General features: G+C 36.3%; 1 protein-coding gene and 1 non-coding gene across 2 annotated transcripts in view; both read right to left on the reverse strand.

The window, feature by feature from the left end:
- Window positions 1-9,021: 9,021 nt before the first annotated feature.
- The window catches only part of DNAAF6 (dynein axonemal assembly factor 6), a 48,691-nt gene continuing 35,212 nt past the window's right edge, over window positions 9,022-22,500 (reverse strand). Inside the window, exons 5-6 of the mRNA XM_060088063.1 lie at window positions 14,079-14,164; window positions 9,022-9,151 (exon numbers count right to left, since the gene is read on the reverse strand). Coding sequence (XP_059944046.1) covers window positions 9,022-9,151; window positions 14,079-14,164 — 216 coding nt within the window. The remainder of the gene's footprint in view (window positions 9,152-14,078; window positions 14,165-22,500) is intronic.
- Window positions 10,465-10,537, reverse strand: TRNAK-UUU (transfer RNA lysine (anticodon UUU)). The gene has a single exon. It is a non-coding gene; the product is annotated as a tRNA-Lys (tRNA).

The raw sequence follows: 22,500 nt of genomic DNA on the forward strand, positions 1-22,500 counted from the left end.
AAGGAAGAGTAGCCCCCACTGATGCAACTAGCAAAAGCCTGTGAGCAGCAATGAAGAACCAAAGCAGCCAAAAATAAATTTTTTAAAAAGTGGATTATCTTTCTACAAATATACTACATAAAAATAAAAAATTCCTATTAAAATATTATAAACAAAATTAAAAGGTAAAGAAAATTCTGGGGGCAATATTTGTAAAATATATATTACAAATAACCAAATTTGACAAATCAATAAGAAAAAGTTAAATATTCTTATAGAAAAATGATCAAAAGAAAAAACAGTCCTCAAAACAAGAACATAAGAGGCTAAAATTGTTTAACTTCACTAGTATGTCCATAGTGTAAATGCCCAACAATTAGCTTTTTTGATTGTAATATAAGTGCCTGACATTAAGCTTTTGAGTTTTGAGGCATCCATTTCAAAGACATCTGTCTTCAATAAACACACTGCCAGTTGCACAAGTAGATACAGAGCCAGGCCACCCTGCCTGTGAAGTTCCCCTTTTAGAAAGCCCTGGGTGACCTAGATAACTGACCCATTACTTTTCCCTTCCTGTGATTTAATTCCTGCTCTTATGTTTTAAATTCACCAATAAAGGGTGAATCAAGGGAAACCTTGTACACTTCACACTTGAACCCAATAAAGGCAGAACCCCAGGTCCACACAATATCTTTTTACTCATGACCTCTCTGTGTGGCCCTCGGACATGCTGTGTACTGTCCAGAATGTGTAAGTAACATATCTCATTTTTTCAAAGTTTACTGATGGTTGTTGCAGAAGTGGGTCTTGCAATCGTAATAAGAACCACAAGGGCCAGCTGGGGAACTATCTATGGGGGCACCTCACAGGTAGCATAGTCCCAGGTAAGAGCCACAGGCATTCCTAGCTGATAGCATCACTATCAATAGGTGGAAACCAACACAAAACAATGTCGAAGAAGGGTATTTGTCAAAATGACATGATGCTATTTTTCCTTATTAAATTGGAAATGATGCAAAGGCATGATGACTTTCAGGATTTCTTCGAGTGTAGAGAAATGGGTACTCATATATTGTTGGGGGAAGTATACACTAGTATAAGCATTTTGATAAGCAAGTTGACTAAACTTATAAAAATATTTTTAAATGTGTATATCTTAATAATTTCACTTCTAGGAATTTAACCTAAGGAAAAAAGTATGAGATGTAAACAAAGAGAATGTATAATAATGCTCATATCAGTATTATTGATATAGGAAAAATTAGAAACAGCCAATCCATTATTATTGTATATTTAGAATCAGTAAATTGTATTATATACATGTGATGGGATATTGAAACCATTAAAAATCATTGTAGTGGACACTATTATGTGCATACAGATCCTGCTTCAAGACAGAAGGCCTTATTCCTCCTGCAGCTAGCAGAGCTGCTGGCAGATTATCCTCAGCTGTCAGCCTTTTCTGGGAACTCAGCCCAAGAGAGTGACCTATCCCAAGGTTAACACTCTCTTCCAAGGTGCAGTTTGCATTCAATGACCAGTCAATGCTGGAATATGAAGGTTCAGCCTCCTTGCTCCACCTGGGGACAATTCTGGGAGATTATTCCAGATTCAGAGCTCCCTATGTGGTCTGCTAAGGCCCTATGACTGCTTTGCAGCCCAACTTCTCTCTTTGTCCAATATTGTTTCCTTTCCTTCCTTCAACAGGTGTTGATCTCAAGAGCACTCTCTAATATACTTTTGCCGAGTTGGAGTCTGTTTTCTGGGAAATTCAATCTACAACAGTTGTGTTGAAGAATATTAACATGCGAAGATATTAAAAATATTTTGCTAAATTAAGAAAGCTGACTGGCCATGGCAAATTAAACTAACTGAAAAACCCTTTTGATACAGACCTCTATGAGTGCAAGATAAAAATATACAAACAGGGCTTCCCTGGTGGCACAGTGGTTGAGAGTCCACCTGCCAATGCGGGGGACACGGGTTCGTGCCCCGATCCAGGAAGATCCCACATGCCGCAGAGCGGCTGGGCCCGTGAGCTATGACCGCTAAGCCTGCGCGTCCAGAGCCTGTGCTCCACAACTGGAGAGGCCACAACAGTGAGAGGCCCGCGTACCGCAAAAAAAAAAAAAAATATATATATATATATATATATATATATATATATATATATATATATATATATATATACATACAAACATTTTTTAAATTGCATAACTGAGTTCACAAGAAATCAAGGAAAACTCCCAGATGCCAGAAATGAAGAGGAAATGGAAAATCAGAGTTGTAATCTTGTGGGTGGGAGTTGTGGTTACCCTGGGAAGGGAGGTTTTGTTTTGTTTTGTTTTTTAGTTTTTTAGGGTTTTTTTAGTTTTAATAATAAATTTTATTCAACCCAATATGTCAAAATGTCATTTTAATATGTAGTCTATATAAAACATTATTAATGAGGTTAAAATTTTTTTTTTGCACATTAAGTCTTTAAAATGAAGCAGGGAAGGGAGTCTCAACTTTTAAGAACCACAGGGACAGGAGACGAGGTCTTGGGCCCAAGGGTCTCATCATAAAGGTCCCCTGGGAGGGCTGTACTCTGTATAAAAGTTTGGAGTAGAAAAAAATCTGCATCTTTGGCATAGGGAAACAAGCAAGTTTATCTCACTGACTAAATCAAAGATGGAAGAAAAAATTTCCTCTGAGAATTTAAAGTACAGGTCTGGAACTCATGTGAGCTTTGGGTTTTAATTTATCCTACCTGCATGACCAAGGAACCTGTACACTGAGGTTCTTGGAAGAAGCAAAGGTAAAACTGCTTTGAAGGGCTGCTCCCACAACACAGACTGTAAAATTTTTTCTCAGAATGTTTTTAAAGCCCAATTAAAGAAGATATTTCAATTTTAAAAAACCTACAAGATTTAGAGAACAAACGTATGGACACCAAGGGGGGAAAGTGGGGTGGTGGTGGTGGTGGTGTGATGAATTGGGAGATTGGTATTGACATGTATATACTAATATGTATAAAATGGATAACTAATGAGAATCTGCTGTATAAAAAAATAAATAAAATTCTAAAATTCAAAAATTCAAAAAAAAGTGAAAAAACCCCACAAGATTAAATGATCTACCATGAGTGAGAGTCAGTGGACACAGTCACCAGCAAGATTAGAATCCTGAGAATCATTGAGCTAGGGGATAATAGATTTGAGAAAATTATCCAATGTTAAGGAAAAATAGAGATGGAAAATATGTCTGAGAGGCTGAAAAACATGGAGGATAGAATGAAAGGTCCAGGGACTTCCCTGGCAGCCCAGCGGTTGGGACTTTGCCTTCCAATGCAGGGGGTGTGGGTTCGATCCTGGGTTGGGGAGCTAAGATCCCACACACCTCGTGGCCAAAAAACCAAAACATAAAACAGAAGCAACATTGTAACAAATTCAATAAAGACTTTTAAAATGATCTACATAAAATAAAGAAAGGTCCAACCTTAACCTAAGAGGAGTTCTAGAAGGAAAATAGTGAGAATGGGAGAAAGGAAATACCTGAGTACATAATGGCAGAGGATTTTCCAGGACCGATGAAAGATTTAAGAACAAGTGCCAAATAAAATAAATAAAATTAAATCTATATGCAGACACATTATAATCAAACTGCAGAACACCCGAAACAAAGAGAAGAATCTTTAAAACTACCAGAGAGAAAAGATAGATTATCTCCAAAGGAACAACAATGAGATAGACAGCAGACTTTTAAATTATGAAATATAGTCCAGAAAACAGTAAGTAATATCTTCAAAGTTCTGAAGGAAAATATCTGTCAACCTAGATTTCTAAGCCCAGCTAAATTATTATTCAAGAGTGAGGGCAATAAAAACATTTCCAGGAATGAACTGAGAGAATCAAGAACTCACAGTCTGTCACTGAAAGAAATACTAAAGAATGCACTTCAGAAAGGAAGCACTAATGTGGATAAAGGAATGGTGAGCGAAGAATTGGTAGACATGTGGGTAGATCTAAATAGCATCGGTCATGAAAAAACAATAATGAGGAGGATGAATAATTTGGGGGTATGAAAACAATGTTGGAGAGGCATAGTTTAGTTAAAACTTTCTATGTCTTTGAATCGTGTTAAGGGGGGAGAACTATTGAGAAACTTTAGACATTTGAAGTAAAACAAACAGTATATATAATTCCAAATCAGCAGGAGGAAAAGAGAATTTTGAAAACTGACTAATAGAAAAAAATGGCAAGAAAGGAGAAAAAGAAACTTAGAAAAAAAGCAGAATAAGACAGAAATCCCATGATAAGGTGATATAAATAAATCCAAGTGTATCATTCATCACAATAAATATAACTGGATGAAAACATGTGAGAATCTTTGTTGCATTTAAAAATCCAAAATTTATCTAAATTCTGTTTATAAAAGTCATACCTAAAACATAAAAGCATAGAAAGTAATGGAAAAAGATATGCCAGGCAAATACTAATCAAAGTTGATGTAGCTATGTTAATGTAAAGTAAAACATACTTTAAAGCAAAGAGCATTATTAGGGATAAAGAGCATCACAGAATATTGATAAAAGGAATAATCCACCAGGAAGACAGAACAATTTTACGTCTGTCTGCAGCTAAATATATTGCCTTAAAATACATAAAGCAAAAATTGACAGAATTACAAGGAGATAATGAACAAATCTATCATCACTGGTAAATTTTATCGATAATACACCTCTTCATGTTGATACAGAAAGCAGGCCAAAAATTAACGAGAATGTAGAAGACCTGAACAACACAGTTTAAAAAAGAAAAACGAGTTGAAACACAACATTGTAAATAAACTATACTCCAATAAAATTAAAATATTAAAAAAACTTGAGTTGATATATATAGATAGAATTCTGTGCCCAATAATTGCAGAATACTCATTCTTTAAAAATACACATGGATCATTCATTTATCACACTTTCTTATCACAATGCAATACAATTAGAATTCCCAGAAACAAAAAGATAATTAAAAAGAATATACTTGGAAATTAAAAGAAAGTAGGTATTAAAGCCAGATTGTGTGTTATCATAATATTTGGGGGAAAACTAGTATCTGTCTTATGCATTGAAAGAAAAAGTTGGAAAGAGGCACTAAAAATGGTAAAGAGTGGTTATATATGGTTTGTTAGCTTACAGGTGATTTGAAATTTTGCTTTATTTTTTTCCTGTAGTTAAATTTGTTTTTTCTTTTTTTAACATCTTTATTGGAGTATAATTGCTTTACAATGGTGTGTTAGCTTCTGCTGTATAACAAAGTGAATCAGTTATACATATACATATGTTCCCATATCTCTTCCCTCTTGCATCTCCCTCCCTCCCACCCTCCCTATCCCACCCCTCTAGGTGGTCACAAAGCACCGAGCTGATTTCCCTGTGCTATGCAGCTGCTTCCCACTAGCTAGCTATTTTACGTTTGGTAGTGTATATATGTCCATGCCACTCTCTCACTTTGTCCCAGCTTACCCTTCCCCCTCCCCATATCCTCAAGTCCATTCTCTAGTATGTCTGTGTCTTTATTCCTGTCTTGCCCCTAGGTTCTTCATGACCATTTTTTTTCTTAGATTCCATATATATGTGTTAGCATATGGTATTTGTTTTTGTCTTTCTGACTTACTTCACTCTGTATGACAGACTCTAGGTCCATCCACCTCACTACAAATAACTCAATTTCATTTCTTTTTATGGCTGAGTAATATTCCATTGTATATATGTGCCACATTTTCTTTATCCATTCATCTCTTGGTGGACACTTAGGTTGCTTCCATGCCCTGGCTATTGTAAATAGAGCTGCAATGAACATTTTGGTACATGACTCTTTTAGAATTATGGTTTTCTCAGGGTATATGCCCAGTAGTGGGATTGCTGGGTCATATGGTCGTTCTATTTTTAGTTTTTTAAGGAACCTCCATACTGTTCTCCATAGTGGCTGTATCAATTTACATTCCCACCAACAGTGCAAGAGTGTTCCCTTTTCTCCATGCCCTCTCCAGCATTTATTGTTTGCAGATTTTTTGATGATGGCCATTCTGACTCGTGTGAGGTGATACCTCATTGTAGTTTTGATTTGCATTTCTCTAATGATTAATGATGTTGAGCACTCTTTCATGTTTTTGTTGGCAATCTGTATCTCTTCTTTGGAGAAATGTCTATTTAGGTCTTCTGCCCATTTTGGGATTGGGTTGTTTGTTTTTTTGTTATTGAGCTGCATGAGCTGCTTGTAAATTTTGGAGATTATTCCTTTGTCAGTTGCTTCATTTGCAAATATTTTCTCCCATTCTGAGGGTTGTCTTTTGGTCTTGTTTAGGGTTCCCTTTGCTGTGCAAAAGTTTTAAGTTTCATTAGGTCCCATTTGTTTCTTTTTGTTTTTATTTCCATTTCTCTAGGAGATGGGTGCTTTATTTTTAAAGAGCTTTTCTGTATTGTTAAAGTTTCCTACTTGGATCATGTAAGCATGTACTTTTTCTCTAATTAGAAAAAATTCAAATGAATTTTACGTAGGATGAAGTGTAGAATCATAACTTGCAATCATAATTGCAATAGCCTCCTAAGTGGTCTCTCCATTTTCATTCTTGCCTCCAAATACATCCTCTTCTCCAAAGAACTTAGAATAAAATTGAAGTTCCTAACCTTAGCCTGTAAGGTTCTACATGACATTGCTCCAGCCTACATTTCCAACCTTACCTCCAGTCACACTTGCCAGATTCATTCTACTTCAACCACACAGGCTTTAATTTCCTTGAACTTTACACTCCAGGTTCTTTCCATCCTGGGTCTTCACATTTGCTACTCCTTGCACTTAGAAGCCTTACCACCCTCCTTCCTTCAACACTCTCTTTGTCGGGCTAAATCCTAGGTATTCTCCATGTTTCAGCTGAGTATGAAATCCTTAGGGGAGCCTTTTCTGACCTCCTTCCCCAGACTAGGTTTGGTTTCTCTGATATTCTCAAAGCACGCATTGTTTTCCTTCATACTAATAATAAACTTGAAAATATGTGTTTATGTGTTTACTTGGTTATTGTTGGTCTCCCTTGCTAAACTATTTGCTCCATGAGGACAAGGACCACATCCGGTTTGCTCATTGCTATATGCCCAGCACGTAACATAGTGCCAGGCATGTGGTAAATGCTCAGTGGATATTTGTTGAAAGAATGCATTAATGAGTGCATGAATGAATGACTGAATCCTCACAAATGCAACTAGAGATTATAAAACCAAAGAGGAAGGTAAAGAAGCTCATGAAGGAGAAGGCTAATAATATGCCACAATCGTGGTTTTAACTCCCTTTTGTATTCTCTTTTTCTACATTTGCTTTAATTGACTATTCCCCTTTAAAGAGAGAAAAGTCCTGTGAATTAGCTTAAAAACAAAACAGCAAGGACAACAAAGTTGTTACTTCTGAGGCCAAGGACAGTGAAGTAGGATGATTTGTAGATGGGTATAAATTACTGGATCACATTTCATTGTCTTGAAGCTCTGTTTCATTATATAATTGATACAGTACAAGGTAACCAAAGCCCAATTCAAGTTGGCCTGGATATGCTCTATCTTCTCTTCCAGGGACAACTTGTACATATTCAGTCAGCTTGAGTAATAATGGTCTTTGTAATTAGGGCCAGTACGTGGGAAGAAGAGATACATTTTCCACTGACTCACTGTTGCTCTCTAGAGAAGAAAAATATTGGCTACTGCTTAGGCTTACTCCAGAGTTTACAGTTTAGGGTATAATCTTAAATTCTTAAAATACAGCCTTTTAAAAATATGTTAAGAAAGCAAAGTAGGACACTGTTAATTCTGTGACACCATGGACTTAAATTCACAGACACTAACTTCCTTTCAGTTAATCCCACCCTCAGAAGAAATTCATGGTGGTAATTTCAAAGTCAAATTCTCTACAAGAGCTTGGTGTTTTAACATAACCACTTTTTCCAAAATCTCAGTCTTTTCCTTCTATTTGATCTAGTCATAAACTAGATGCTTCATAGTTATCTGCATATTTAAACCTAGACAATATCTGCTTGAGTATTTAGTACCTTAATAGTTCACATCTTTCCGCTGTTTATCTCTTTTCAAAATTTACTCCCAGGTAACTCCAGAGTTCTACAATGTCGTGTGAGACCAAGTCAACAAGTTTTAAAATACAAGTTATTCATAAATAATTCTAAAATAAACTTATGCAATACAGTACAGAAGAGACAGGGTACAAATTCATAACATAAGCATGTCCAATTATGAATAAATATACGAAATGAGAGAGAACAGGATTTGTAAATGCACCACACTTTTCTTTATATTCCTTTTAAATGTCAAGGATTTCAATTACTAAATATAAACAGAGTACTCAAAAAGGCATTGTTAATAATTATTAGTGCACAAAAGGAAAATATTTTTAACTTAAATAGATCCAAACACTGAGAACAGGACCGAGGAAGCCAAATAACACTGTGTGCTCAAGAGTATTTCTTATTCAAGTAAAACATGTTGTTAGTATGGCACATCAAACTATTTATAATCCTCTGTTATTTGTATATTCCAGAACAATAGTGAGAGCCTAAACAGAGAACACTTGAAATCATTTGATTAAATCAACATAAAGGAAACTAAATAAACTTTTCTGGTGACAGTAATGACCAATTGCTATGCAACTGATTGTATCATGGTATAATCAATTGGCTTAAGTTCTTCAGACTACTGAAATAAGTAGACCAAAGATTTCATGGTCATATTTCAGTTACTTAGCTGACCATGTAGTAATCTAATTGGTTAGCCTGTAAATTCTATCCAGCTATCACTATAAATATGGAATAGCTTATTAGTATGAGAAAATAGCATTTCCTACTAGATTAATAGAAATGACTGTAAATGATGAGAATAGCATTAGAATTGAATTTAGGCCCTGCCTGAAATATGTCAGAATAATAAAGAGAAGATAGAAAACATTAACCAATTTTTTCAAAGTTTTTATCAGTGGTATTTTACCACTTTTCCTCCTTATTCATGTTGTTTCAGAAGAAATTAATAAAATCCAACTCTTGTTTCATAGTCATGGTGACCTCGAGAGTCTCAGTTTCAACGATATAGAAAGCTTTGGCATTGCTGCATTCCACAGGATGGGGAAGGGTTACCAACAGTTTCCTAAAAAACAAAACAAAATAAAAACTTAGAATCAGTGATATCAAGACAATGGGAAGCAATATATATCACCACAATGTTAGGAACAAAAAAACTATTTAGTATACTATTTTTTTGGCCTTAAAAATCCAAGCAGTGGTTTTGACCACCCCTCTTTTTTTCTAAATTGACCTCATTTTGCATTATATACACATAGTCTCAGGCTATGTTTATTGTCATAGAAATAGAACCATTGTAACTTTAAGTTGGCTGGATAGATCTATTGTCAGTCATACCTATGTGTAGATGGAATGTGGCTGCCTGATAGAAACCTGAAAATTGGAATTGTTCTAACTAATTCTGCTAACATAACTGAGTCTCTACTACTAATTTAGGTGTAGTTATTGAAACTCAGGCCTGGAATGATTTCAATATCAGATCAATGAAAGTGCTTTTCTCTGCCTGCTTCTGTTCTTTCTACTATACATTGGCAAAAATTTCCTGTGAGAGATTGCTGAGCGTAGTTTGCAGTTTATGGCTCAGTTGCTGAATAACTGTATGCTTTAGATGCATGGTTGGGATGAGACATCCATAATTCTGTCATAGTGGTATGAATCTGAATTATGCATAGGGTCGGCACATGCTGGTATCTGAAGAAAATTAAATACATGATACACTTGTTACCTCAGATTCTCAGTAGAGAAGGCTTGAGTATCTCTATAAAAAGTGGACAGAGGGGCTTCCCTGGTGGCGCAGTGGTTGAGAGTCCGCCTGCTTATGCAGGTGGACGCGAGTTTGTGCCCCGGTCCGGGAGGACCCCACGTACCGTGGAACGGCTGGGCCCGTGAGCCGTGGCTGCTGGGCCTGCGCATCTGGAGCCTGTGCTCCGCAACGGGAGAGGCCACAGCAGTGAGAGGCCCGCTTACCGCAAAAAAAAAAAAAAAAAGTGGACAGAAAAGATCCAAATCAGTATAGGAAATGTGGTAATTTTTAGGGGTACTTATTGAATATTTGTACAAAGCACTAGTATTTGAAAACAAAGCCCTTGAAAATCAATTGCTTCTTTGCTCATTTGCAAAGACCTGAGTTCAGGAAACTGGGCTCATTAAAAGTATTTATCACACATCTCTGGAACCTATAGGAGAAATTTTCTGTTACTCTTGTTCCATTCCAGATATTTGGGGTAGGAGAAACAACTCTCTCCACTTGAAGTAATGAAATCGCGATGTTTCTTAATATACCCTGTAATATTTAGCATCTCAAAAAAATGGGTGCAAAAACCATTTAGAGTCCTTTTTTTTTTTTTTGGCCATGCTGCACAGCTTGCAGGATCTTAGTTCCCTGACCAGGGATCGAACTTGGGCCCATGGCAGTAAAAGCACCAAGTCCTAACCACTGGACCACCAGGGAATTCCCGAGAGTCCATCTTTTTAAAGTTGTTTACAATATAGGTTGTACTAGAGTTAGATTTGCTTTATCCCTTATTCTACAAATGATAGTATATTCACTTTTAAAAGAAAGCAAAGCTCAGTGGTGGTAGCTTCATTGCACTAAAAGACAACTAAAATCAGATGAAGAAGGAGTTCCAATGATAATGTGCACTTCTCTATCCAGAGAGAAATAAATTCAAAAGAGAAAGTGGCCATTGGAATGATCCATCTATCCCTGCATTTTTGTCTAGTCCTTAGTAGTACAACTTCCCATACTAAAATTTTGAGTAGAAACTATGTAACTTATTTAGCCTCTTAGAAGAAGGAAAATACTGTGTGATATCTGAAGTGAGAGTTATATTTTAAACAATATAAAATTCTACTAATACTTAAATCATATACAATTCATTGAAGAACAGGACTGTATTTTATTTCGGTGTCCCCCCAGTGTCTAGCAGACTTCATAAATGTTTGTTGACTGAATGAATAAATGAATGAAAAGCAAACAGGTCACCACAAAATGATATCTGAATAACTGGTATAAATTAGTACTATAATAAAATATGAATGAACATTTAAACCCAATCCCTCTGCCTCTACTTTGAAAATATATTTGCCTTTTAAGAAGCTACAGTTTAGTCACTGATCAAATGTTTATCCAGCGTTAATTTTTATTAGAAATTATTTAAATGCAAACAATAATATATGAAAGTAAAACCCCAAAATTATCTGTACAGTGAACTCTATAGACTCACATGTTTACATTTATATTAGAGAATTCAAGTTGATGTGGTTTTTTTTTTGCGGTACGCGGGCCTTTCACTGTTGTGGCTTCTCCCGTTGCGGAGCACAGGCTCTGGACGCACAGGCTCAGCGGCCATGGCTCACGGGCCCAGCCGCTCCGCGGCATGTGGGATCTTCCCGGACCGGGGCACGAACCCGTGTCCCCTGCATCGGCAGGCGGACTCTCAACCACTGCGCCACCAGGGAAGCCCCAAGTTGATGTTTCTTGCAAGAGATTTAAATAAAGGACAGCCTTGTTCTGTGCATATTCACATAATGCACTTTTTATTTTAGGTAGTTAATAAATTATTTGATTCACATATCTGGGATAAAAAAGGACATGGCCTTTTTAATGTTTCCTGTTGGAGACATGACTATTTTCAAAGAAAGTGCAGAAATAGCTACTGAGCTGCAATTCACTATTCCATTCAGAAAACATTTTTTTTTAGGTGTTTATGTCTTTGAATATCAGTCAACTCTCAATCTATTGGGTTGGCCAAAAAGTTCGTTCGAGTTTTCTCCTAAGATGTTATGGAAAAAACCCGAAAAAACTTTTTGGCCAATGCAATAAATCAAAGGACTACAGCAAAAGTGAGATAATCTAAAGCAACACACAACCAAAAATTAATTCATACTTGTCTTCAGAGTGTGTTTTTATTATCACATTCAAGGAATTCATTTATGATATTCTTAGAATTCATCTTAAAAACTAATGAAACCCCATATGAAGATAAAGTCAGGAGATTCTGAGACATTATACAATTTCCCCTATCTTTCTTCCTTTCTATCTACTCCATGTTGGGAATCTATATACCAAAACAACGTTGTAAAAAATGAAGAATTCAACAAACTGTTTTATTTCTTTTCCATCTACAATGCTAAAATTGAGTTTTATTTATAATTTTAATTAAATTGACTATCAATAGACTGATATTACTAGTCAATTCAGTTAAAATAAATTCACTTGTTTTGCCTTATAGATACATTAGCAGAATGTCTGCTCTTATCTTTCTAGGAGCTGGTAAGCATAGTGTTACATGTGTCAAAGTTAGAAACTAAAGAAAGTAGATGTGAATATCAATAAACTAAAAAACAAGACACATTTCCAATAATACAATTTCAGGTAATAGCATGGCTCCAAAGCATGTTCAAGTGTTTAGGAAAAGTGATAAAAACTTTAATTCTATCTTCTGTCTTCTATCTTAATTAATGAATCTTTTTCTTAAGAGACAGGACCTTCACACACTGAGCATTTAATGTATAAGTACTGTAAGATCCAAATGACCTAGTGCAGCCTACATTCTATGTGGAAAAATATCTCTGTGTGAGTCTTTCATTTAGTGGGCTCTGATAAATATCTGGAATGATAGCATAGCCAGAGCAGCTGCCTAAAGATGGATGGAGACAGTGAGAACTGCTAGGGGAACGGAAATTAACTCCATAGTGTGTAGATATGTGTGTTCTTTTAACAAGTGCACAAATATCATGAAAAATTTGACTGTTCATTTAACCAACTTTCCTTGCAAAGGTTGTGTGGAAGAGTAAATGCATGTGTAACATGTAATGGAAAAAAAATTACAATACTCCTTGAAGTGGATGGTAGGAATAAGGAATGTAATTTTTATAACATGAGACATTTTTTGAGTGAATACATTTTTGAAATTATATTAAATAATGAGAAAATATTTGATATGTATTCATCTGTAGATCATTTGGGGTTAAATGCATCTACTCTAGAAATCAAGGTTAAGCTATGCATGTTATGTTGGGTTGTTTACACACAGAAGTCTTTTGTACCAGAGATATAATTTTGTTATTTTCTTGAAGCCCTACAATCAAAAAAGGACAATTATAGGTACTGATAATGGAAGGAAGAGAATGTACTAGGAGCTGACTACTCCCCACACCCAGTTTGAAATGTCTATGAGTTACAAAGAACCACTGCACTCAACCCAAGTGTGCTCACTGCTATACAACCAGATGGAAAGTGAACAAAGCAGTGAGATATTTAGACATTTTATCTAGCACTTGCCAGGTTCTATAGATTCCCTCCTTATAGAGTTAGTTTTGAGAGACAGGGCTGATTTATCCAGGTTTCAAGATAAACATTTTTATCAGAATTTTACCATATACATTGTGTTTGACAACATGATTTGAACTTGTATAATAACAAGACTATTTTGAAAATATCAAATGTTTAATTGAATTATTCCATTATCATCTGCATTATTTTTAAATGTATTCATGCAACTTGAGGATCTAGTGATAAATTAGCTGTTAGAATTTTTGTTTTAAGCAATTGATAAGACTTTTTGTTGATTTTTAGATGAATATAATCAAATTTAACCTTAGAGGCCCACAGTATCCAATACGCTTAAAGATAGCTTCTTTCATGCCATCACTGTACCAGAAAGCCACATGCAAGACTTACAACTTAAGAGATTTTCACCTCTAGCTATTTTTCCTGACAGATAAGCAAACTGTATCTGAATGTCAAGGACTATGTCTTGGTGGTATCAACCTACTCCAAATGTATGCATGTAAAGTGGGAAAAAATCTAGGTATTTACAAATATATGTTTATATTACCTAGATCAAACATCTGAATGATTGACTTTTTCACTTTTCTTCAGACTTTAGGAGTGATACAAAATAATTACGTATACTTTTATAAAGGATATTGACTAAAGATTCATTAATATTATAATATTCATTATTCTAGTTCTAAGTTTTACTCACTTATTAGGAGTACGGAGGTCAAAGATCATTTCCTGAATGTTGATTTCAATTTCAGAAAGGTTCGTATTTGGCAGTTTAATTTTAATCTGAAGGAGAAAATGAAAAATACTGTTGTCTTGAGGAACAGTTAATTTGAAGAGTGAAGTAAAATATAGGGGAATGAGAAGTAATATTTATTTAATGTCGACTATGTGCCAGACTATGCTCTTTCCTCATAACAATCTTGAGAAGCAGTGATTATTACCCCCATTTTACAGATGGAGAAACCAAGATACAGAAAAGTTTAGTGAGTGATCCAAGGCAACTGTCTGTAATTTGACTAAGATCTATCTGCCTCCAAAGCTATTATAGAAACACTTTGGTTACATGCCTGTATATTAATTGCTTGAAGGTGCATACTAGTGCACCTGCTAGAGTTGGGGACCCTCAACTACTTTTATATAACTGAGTACTTTGTATAAAAAGTGGTTAGTTCTCATGTTGGGTGGGGGTTGGTGATGCCATGTTGTAGTCTCCTGGTATAAACTCCCATACACATTTCCTGGAGAAATGTAGGGGTCCAGAAAAGTTGTTGACAGAACAAAAGAGAAATAACAATATGACCTGTACACAAAAATGGGACTATTTATTGATTTAGTAAGATTTCACTTAAAACTGTCTCTTCTCAATTATGAGCTAGAAGACTTGAAATATTGGATATCTGGTGAGTTCAGAGCTGTAATAGCAAGCATAAAAGCAACAGGTTATAAAGGAAATACATATCAAATAAGTAGTGGGAAAAATTGGAATTCCTTATAAGAAGCTTAAAATAGGCAATAGTGTTTTTGTGATATAAAGTATGTGAATAAATACATGTCTGTGAGTTATATTTTACTTTATTAACTCTGTATATAAACAAACATTTGTAAATAGAGTTCTACAGGCAGGTCCTACTATCTAAATATATCTTTTAGTTAATATTTTCATTAAACAAAGAATTACCTCCTAATTTATATTTTGAAAATTCAAATCTTCTTAATTAGAGATGTTTTTAATGAGAAAAATACAACATTTCTCAAAGAGGTAGTTATAGGGGCTCTACCTCAAATTAAATGAGCAGTCTACTGGACAAGAAAGACTTATTCTTACTTCAATAACATTCAGATCTGATAGTCAGGTTGAGATGTTCTTTAGTTGCAGGATGACTCATTTCACCTGGACTAAGAAGTACAAATATTTGTTTATTTAGTTTGCAATGTTTATCTCTTTCAAGGTAAAAAATTATTTCCCCAGGGTTGAAATGACATTTGAGTAAGGAAAAAAAAATTATGACAAGTGATATTTAGATACAACTTTTGGGTAGAACTTCAAAGTGGTTCTTAAAATTGTTTGCAACTCTAGTTAAGGGTAATTCAGAAACAACTCATTAATTTTTCCTCTTGAGGAAATTAAAATTGTGTACTAAAATGGTTTCAGAGGAGGGACAGGAGAAGGAACAAATTAAGTTCCTTAATGATGCACATTAATATCTCATAAAGTAGAAGATTCAATGAAGAGTCAACAGAAAAACTCCTCCTGAAACATGAATCAGACTTCTTCAGAAATACTTTTATTGAATACCTGGAAAATAGACATTGTTATTATTGACTTCGAGCTGACTGTACCCAAGACCTAACTTGTCCAGTATTAGTAAATACAGTATGTCACTGATCAAACAAAGGGATTGATGTTTCTCCCTTTACATAGGAGGCAAACTGAATTCATTTCAAAGAAAAATTATTTTAATAGGTAAACTAATGAAAATTGCTAAAAATGTCATTGGGAAACTTTCAACCATTTGGGAGCTCAACTTTTGGAGTCAAACTTGGGCTTGAATTCTGGTTCTGTCTTCAGCTGCAGACATCTGAAGGCTTTACTGGAGCTAGAGAATCTGCATCCAAGGTGGCTCACTCACATGGCTGTTGGCAAGACGGCTCAGTATTAGGGGAACCACTGACCAAAACACCCTCCCTGGCCAGGCCTGACAGTAACCACTTGCATGAGTTATCTTACAACAGGAGGTCCTGGTAAGGAATGCGGAACTAACAAGCTACTACCAACCGAAGAATTCGGGAAGGGTTAAAAGGAGACGTCAGTCCATATGTCCTACCAACCTCCCAGAATCCTCCTTGCTGGAATCCATCTTGGCTGAGCCATGCTCACACCAGCAAGAAGGACCCTGAGTCAGAGTGACTGGCCAGAGACAACCCGGAAACTAACCCCATTACCATAAAACCTGAGGCTGAGAGCCATGTGGCAGAGCAGTTCTCCTGGGTTCCCTTACCCTCCTGCTCTCCGCCCAGGCGCCCCTCCACAATAAAGTCTCTTGCTTTGTCAGCACGTGTGTCTCCTTGGACAATTCATTTCTGAGTGTTAGACAAGAGCCTACTCTCGGGCCCTGGAAGGGGTCCCCCTTCCTACAACATCTGTTCTTCACCACATGGACTTCTCCATAGGACTTAGGGCCCTGAGTATCCTTACGACACAACAGCTGTCTTCTCCCCAGAGTGAATGATCCAAAAGTGTGAGACAGAAACCATGCCTTTTTAAAAACTGTAGCCTCAGAAATTATACACTTTCATTTCTGTAATATCTTATTGGTTATACAGGCCAGCCCCATTCGATGTGAGAGGGGACTACACAAAGGGATGAATATCAGGAGGTGAGAATCATTGTGGGATATCTCAAAGCCTGGCTACCACCATACCCAACACTAACTTCAATTTACACTTCTGCCTTCCGGCCTTATGAATAAAAAGCAACAGGAAAAGAGTCCACTAATTTAAAGTTTGTGAGATCCCTTTTTCCCACGTTCAGCCTGTCTTCGGGCAAGTAGTTGAAACTACTCCTTTAGTCTCTCTAGGAATTCACTTGGGGGCTTTCCTGGAAATGGGTAAATGTAGGTCAAATTACTTACAGATTGTTTTTCATTGTCATTCATTTATTCTCCTCTATGTGTTGTAACAGAGCTGGCTTAATATGCCAAAACCTTTGGGGTGGGGTCCTTAATGTGAGATTGTCATTCTGAGTTTTAAATTTCCTCTTTATTGTCTTGTTCTTATGCTAAACTTATATGACAAGGTGGTTCTTAAAGACATATTCCTATAATCTATAAGTGATTAATACAGGCTCCCCAGGTCCTCTGATGAGTGTCTTTGATCATATTTTAAGTTGTTTGAAAATTGAAATGAGAAGGCCAAACAGCAAGTGTTCGTTGGAGATCAACCATTTTAGGCTTCCTCCTGAACTGTCACTTCCTGAATGCCAGAACAAAAGAATAAGTGGTACATACCTTATATATATAACTTGACCAGTCTATGCTACCTACTGAAATTTTAGTGAAGCTTAAGATATACAGAAAAATTTGGCCTGTCACTTTGGAAGATAGTCTTACTTTACAGGTTCTAGATATTGTAAAAATATTTTCATTTGACAGAAATACAGCAACTACCTCCAATATACTTGATTTTTAGCAAAGAAATTAAGACTATATGAGTTTCCATTTGAAACATAACAACATTAGGAAACAGAAAAAGTTTGGGTAGGACCCATTCTGAATTGCTTCAGTGATTTAATTTCCCATTGTTTTACTATGGAAACGCATGTGAGATATTTTTTTCCATTGCAGCCATAATAAATATTTTATAAAAACTCTCAGGAACAATGATAATCTATAGGAAAGTGAAAAAATTTAAAGGTGATGGATCCCCCTACTTTGAAATTGTATAAGTATTTATCTCTGGAGAATAAAAATATAGAGGTATGTGTTCTCCAAAACTAGGACACAAAACCAACAGATATCTTTTAATATTAATGGATACATTTTCTATAAAGTTACCATGGTGAAACATTCCAGTACTATATGGCCATGTCTGTTTCATAAGATCATGGAGCATGACTCCTCTCCTCTCACAGGGGTCAAGAGTAAGCTCAGCTCATTCTGGAGTAAGAACACTCATCTACAGGACCTTCATACTTCTATTGTTACCCACACTCATCCCCAAACACAGCCTCACCACCGTTATCTGTCTTGAGACTACAAGAACTAAACTCATTATATTTTTATCTCTATGTGTCAAAATACAGGAGCCTCAGATTTCCAAGTCCTTCCTTATCACTTAATAATTACCATCTGGTCTTCTATTTTGTTTCCATTTCCTACCCCTTACCAACTCATGTAACCCTCCCATTGGGTCTTCTGGAACACATAGTACAACATCCCTTATTTCATAAACCTCTTTTAATATTATCCACAATTTTTCTTAGTTTAACTGAAATCTGGATCTCCCTTGAGGACAGATTCCCTTATAGTCTTCTCAATTTGTGCCTATTTTTTCCCTCTCAATCCCCTTATATCACCAGGTCTGCCCCCTTCCTTCCAGCTTTTTAAAATAAATCTCATGTCTTTCACACTATACCACCAATTACCCTCCTTGTTGCAACCATCTACCAATTCCTGGGTCAGACATCCCACCCCAATTTCTCTAAGAATAGTTCTTTGTTCTCTACTGATATTCCTACCATTAACTGCTATCTTAAATATTGGTGACTTAAATATCCACTTACATAACATTTCCACCATCCTAGCCTCACTTCCTGATGAGGTGAGATGCCTTCAGGTCTTTGAACAAATATTGCCTTCTCAGTGAGGTCTTCCCTGACCACGCTATTTAAAGTTGCAGCCACTACCTACACTAGTATTCCATATCACTGCCCCTTGCTCTTTTCCCCTTCACAGCATTAATCACCTTCCAATGTACAATAAAATTTATGCATTTATTTTGTTCATTTCTCTCTCCCACTAGAAAGTATGGTCTGTGAGTACAGTGATATTAGAACAGTACCTGGCACATCATAGGTACTCAATAAATATTTGTTGAGTAAATGAATAAGTGAATTTATGCAAAGATGTTTCAATATTAAGAAATTGAATTTACCAATAGATCAAAAGTAAAAGTATCATATGATTTCCACAAATCTTAAAAAGACATTTAATCAAATTCATCATCCATTCCTGCTCAGAACTCTTAATAAAATCAGAATAGATGAATAGTTCCTTAACACACAAGCCAAAATTCAATATCAGGCTGGATGAGGAAACATTAGAAACATTCTAACTGAAGGAAGAAATAAGAAATAATACCATTATTTACCAACATTAGTTAATGTAGTTCTGGATGCACTAACTCATGCAATTAAACAGGAAAGAGGCCTTCCCTGTTGGTGCAGTGGTTGAGAATCTGCCTGTTAATGCAGGGGACATGGGTTCGAGCCCTGGTCTGGGGAGATCCCACATGCCGTGGAGCAACTAAGCCCGTGCACCAGAACTACTGAGCCTGCGTGCCACAACTACTGAAGCCCACACGCCTAGAGCCCGTGCTCCACAACAGAAGCCACCGCAATGAGAAGCCCACGCACTGCAACAAAGAGTAGCCCCCACTCGCTGCAACTAGAGAAAGCCCATGCGCAGCAAAGAAGACCCAATGCGGCCAAAAATAAATTAATTTTTAAAAAAACAGGCAAGAAATAGGAGGTAAAATTATCATTATCTGAGGGAAGAGCATTCCAACTGGAATGAACAGCAAGAATCAGGAAATAACTTGACATACTGAAGGAACAGAATGAAGGCCAGGGTGGGTAGAACATAATGAGAAAGGAAGAAAATGTGGTATTAGATGAAACTGAAAAAGTAGGTAGAGGTCAGATCACATAAAGCCTCATAGATTAAGATAAAGATTTTGGATTTTGTTCTAAGTACAATAGGAAGCCCTTGGGGGTTCTGGGCAAAGAAGTGATGTGACCTGATATATCACTTTTTAAAAAGGATTTCTCTGGACACTCTGTAAAGTTTTCAAGGGAGCAAGAGTGGAAAGAGGGAGATGAATCAAGAGAGAATCATAATGGTCCAGGTGAGAGATGATGGTGGTTTGAAAGATGATGGTAGTTGTGGTGATAATGACAATTAGGTGGATTTAGAATATATTTTAAAAGTAGAGCCAATAAGACTTGCTGTTGAATTGCATATGAGGTATAAAGGAAAGAGAAATAAGGAATGATTTAACTTTTTAGCTTGTGCAATTGGGTGAATGTTGTTGCCATCTCCTGAGATGAGGAAGATCAGTAAGAAAGAGATTTGGGGAAGACAAGAGTTCTATTTTGGACATGTTAGGTTTGAGTTGCCTATTAAACAAGTGGGCAATGTCAAGTAAGTGGTGGGTTATATAAATCTGAAGCTCACGGGAGAGGTCAAGACTAGAGAGATAAATAGTATTTAAAGCCATGGGACTAGATGGAAAGAGAATAGAGAAAAAAAAAAAGACAGGTATTTTTCTCAGACCTAGAGAACTTCAGGCAGGAGAAGAAGAGCCAGTGATCTGGGACCAAAGAAGATGAGGAATGTCCAGTGATTTGGGAGGAAAACCAGGAGAGAGGGGGGTCATTAAAGAGAAAAAAGTGTTTCAAGAAGGAAGGAGTAATCAACAGGTTGGAATACTGCTGAGTGGTCACTCATGTCTTCAATCTCTCTTTTTCTAATTTTGTCCAGGACAACTCTTCATTTTTCAGGACTGACCCTCTTATTGCAGTATTTAGAGCATCCCTGGCCCCTGAGTACTAAATGTCAATAACACCCTGTAGCCAAGAATGCCTCCACCCATTTCTGTAAGTCCCCTAAGGGCCCATACCATGACTACTTCTTTACAGTTTGTTCATTAAGTCTAGTGACACATAGTAGGCAGTCAATAAATATTACATGAGTAAATGAATGCATTCTTGTTATCAACTGAAAAGCATTCTTAAGTCTCTCCTATCCTAAAAAAAAATCCCTAAACCAGGCCTCCTCTTCAACAAACCATCTCCTCTCTCTCCTCCCTTTCACTGCTAAATTTTCTCAAAGAACAATATATATTTGCTGCCTTCTCTTCCTCAATTCCTATCCACTTCTCAGCTTTCTGCAACCCAGTGTTGGCCCCTACCATGCCTCCGAAGCTGCTCTCTTCCAAAAATCACCAGTCTTCTTAATTGATGAATCTAAAAGTTTCTTCTGCATCCTAATCCTGCTTTACTTTTCTACAGCGGGAGATACTATTATAGCTTTCCCCATCTCTGCATATCCTTCTGAGTTCCTCTTCCTTTATCCATCCCTCAAATATTTGTGTTTTCTATGGTCAACCTGTGAATCTGCTTGCATAGATTCAGAAGTTTCTGCCAGTTCTGGTTCAAGGATTCTGGACCATGTAATTAAAATATTTGATGAAACCTCCTCAAAATGACATAATCAGAATGTAAAATTACTGATTTTGTTACCAAGTAATATGTATAAGATATCTTTCACCCTTATTTAATACCTGACCTTAAGCCCATCTCAAACTCCCTCTCCCTCTCTCTTACCTCTCTGTCTTTCTCAATCTTTATCTGTGCATCTATCTATCTCTATCTCTCTCATTTTCGGGGACTTTTATTTTCAACTCTACTAATTTTGGTATTATTTAAAATTTTAAATATATATAAATTCCATCATCAGAAATATATTAAGTCTATACAATTAGATTAGCTTTTAAGGGAGGTATTCATCCCCCTACCATAGTTATGGAAAAATATTATGATATTAACTATAAATGTATCTATATTACTGAAAGAACTATAAGAAATTTAATTGAAACTTTACTGTGCTGCCTGGAGCTGATAATAAGGAATTGTATTACAGCTGAAATATCCTTCTCCCTGACACACAGTCTGATAAATAACCAGTCAGGTAAGGTTAGCATAATCAGAAAGCTTACCATAAAAATGTGTCCATCCTCCAGAATTTTAAATGGGAAAGAGAATCCACTCCTTTATCAAGCAGCCAAATCTATTTATTCATAAGAAGTAAATGAAAATGACTGTTTTAACCTTAAGTGAGAAATCGGGATTTGAGAAGCATGCCATTAAAGAAAGAAGTGAATTCTCAGAGGACATGCAGACACTTTGCTCAGAATGGTTGATAGCTCTTTCTGAGATGAATATGTGTGATAAAACATGTGACTCTTGGTTGTGTCTGCCAGATGGTGACTGACTCCTATGCCATCCTTGACTCTCACCCCATTCCCAGTGAGGTATAAAGATGGAGTAAGGCTCATATCCCAGTGAGGAGGTGACAATAAAAAATAAAAAGAGGCTTAATGGCTTGTTTTTAGTCACATTAACATGTCCCCTTATCAATATAGATCCATTATAGTAGGAGCACCAAAATATTATGTATCCATGGCAGCTCAAAAAGAGTATCAAGCCATCTGCAGGTTTGTCCCTGCTCCTGCAACAAATGATGGGCCATTTGGCAGAATATCAACAAACCTAGCCCCATTCATTTTTGGATTTTAGAGATAGTGTGCTGTTAAACACCCATGGGTGAAAATGGAAATCC

The sequence above is a fragment of the Mesoplodon densirostris genome, chromosome X, assembly GCF_025265405.1.
Source record: "Mesoplodon densirostris isolate mMesDen1 chromosome X, mMesDen1 primary haplotype, whole genome shotgun sequence".
NCBI lineage: Eukaryota > Metazoa > Chordata > Mammalia > Artiodactyla > Ziphiidae > Mesoplodon > Mesoplodon densirostris.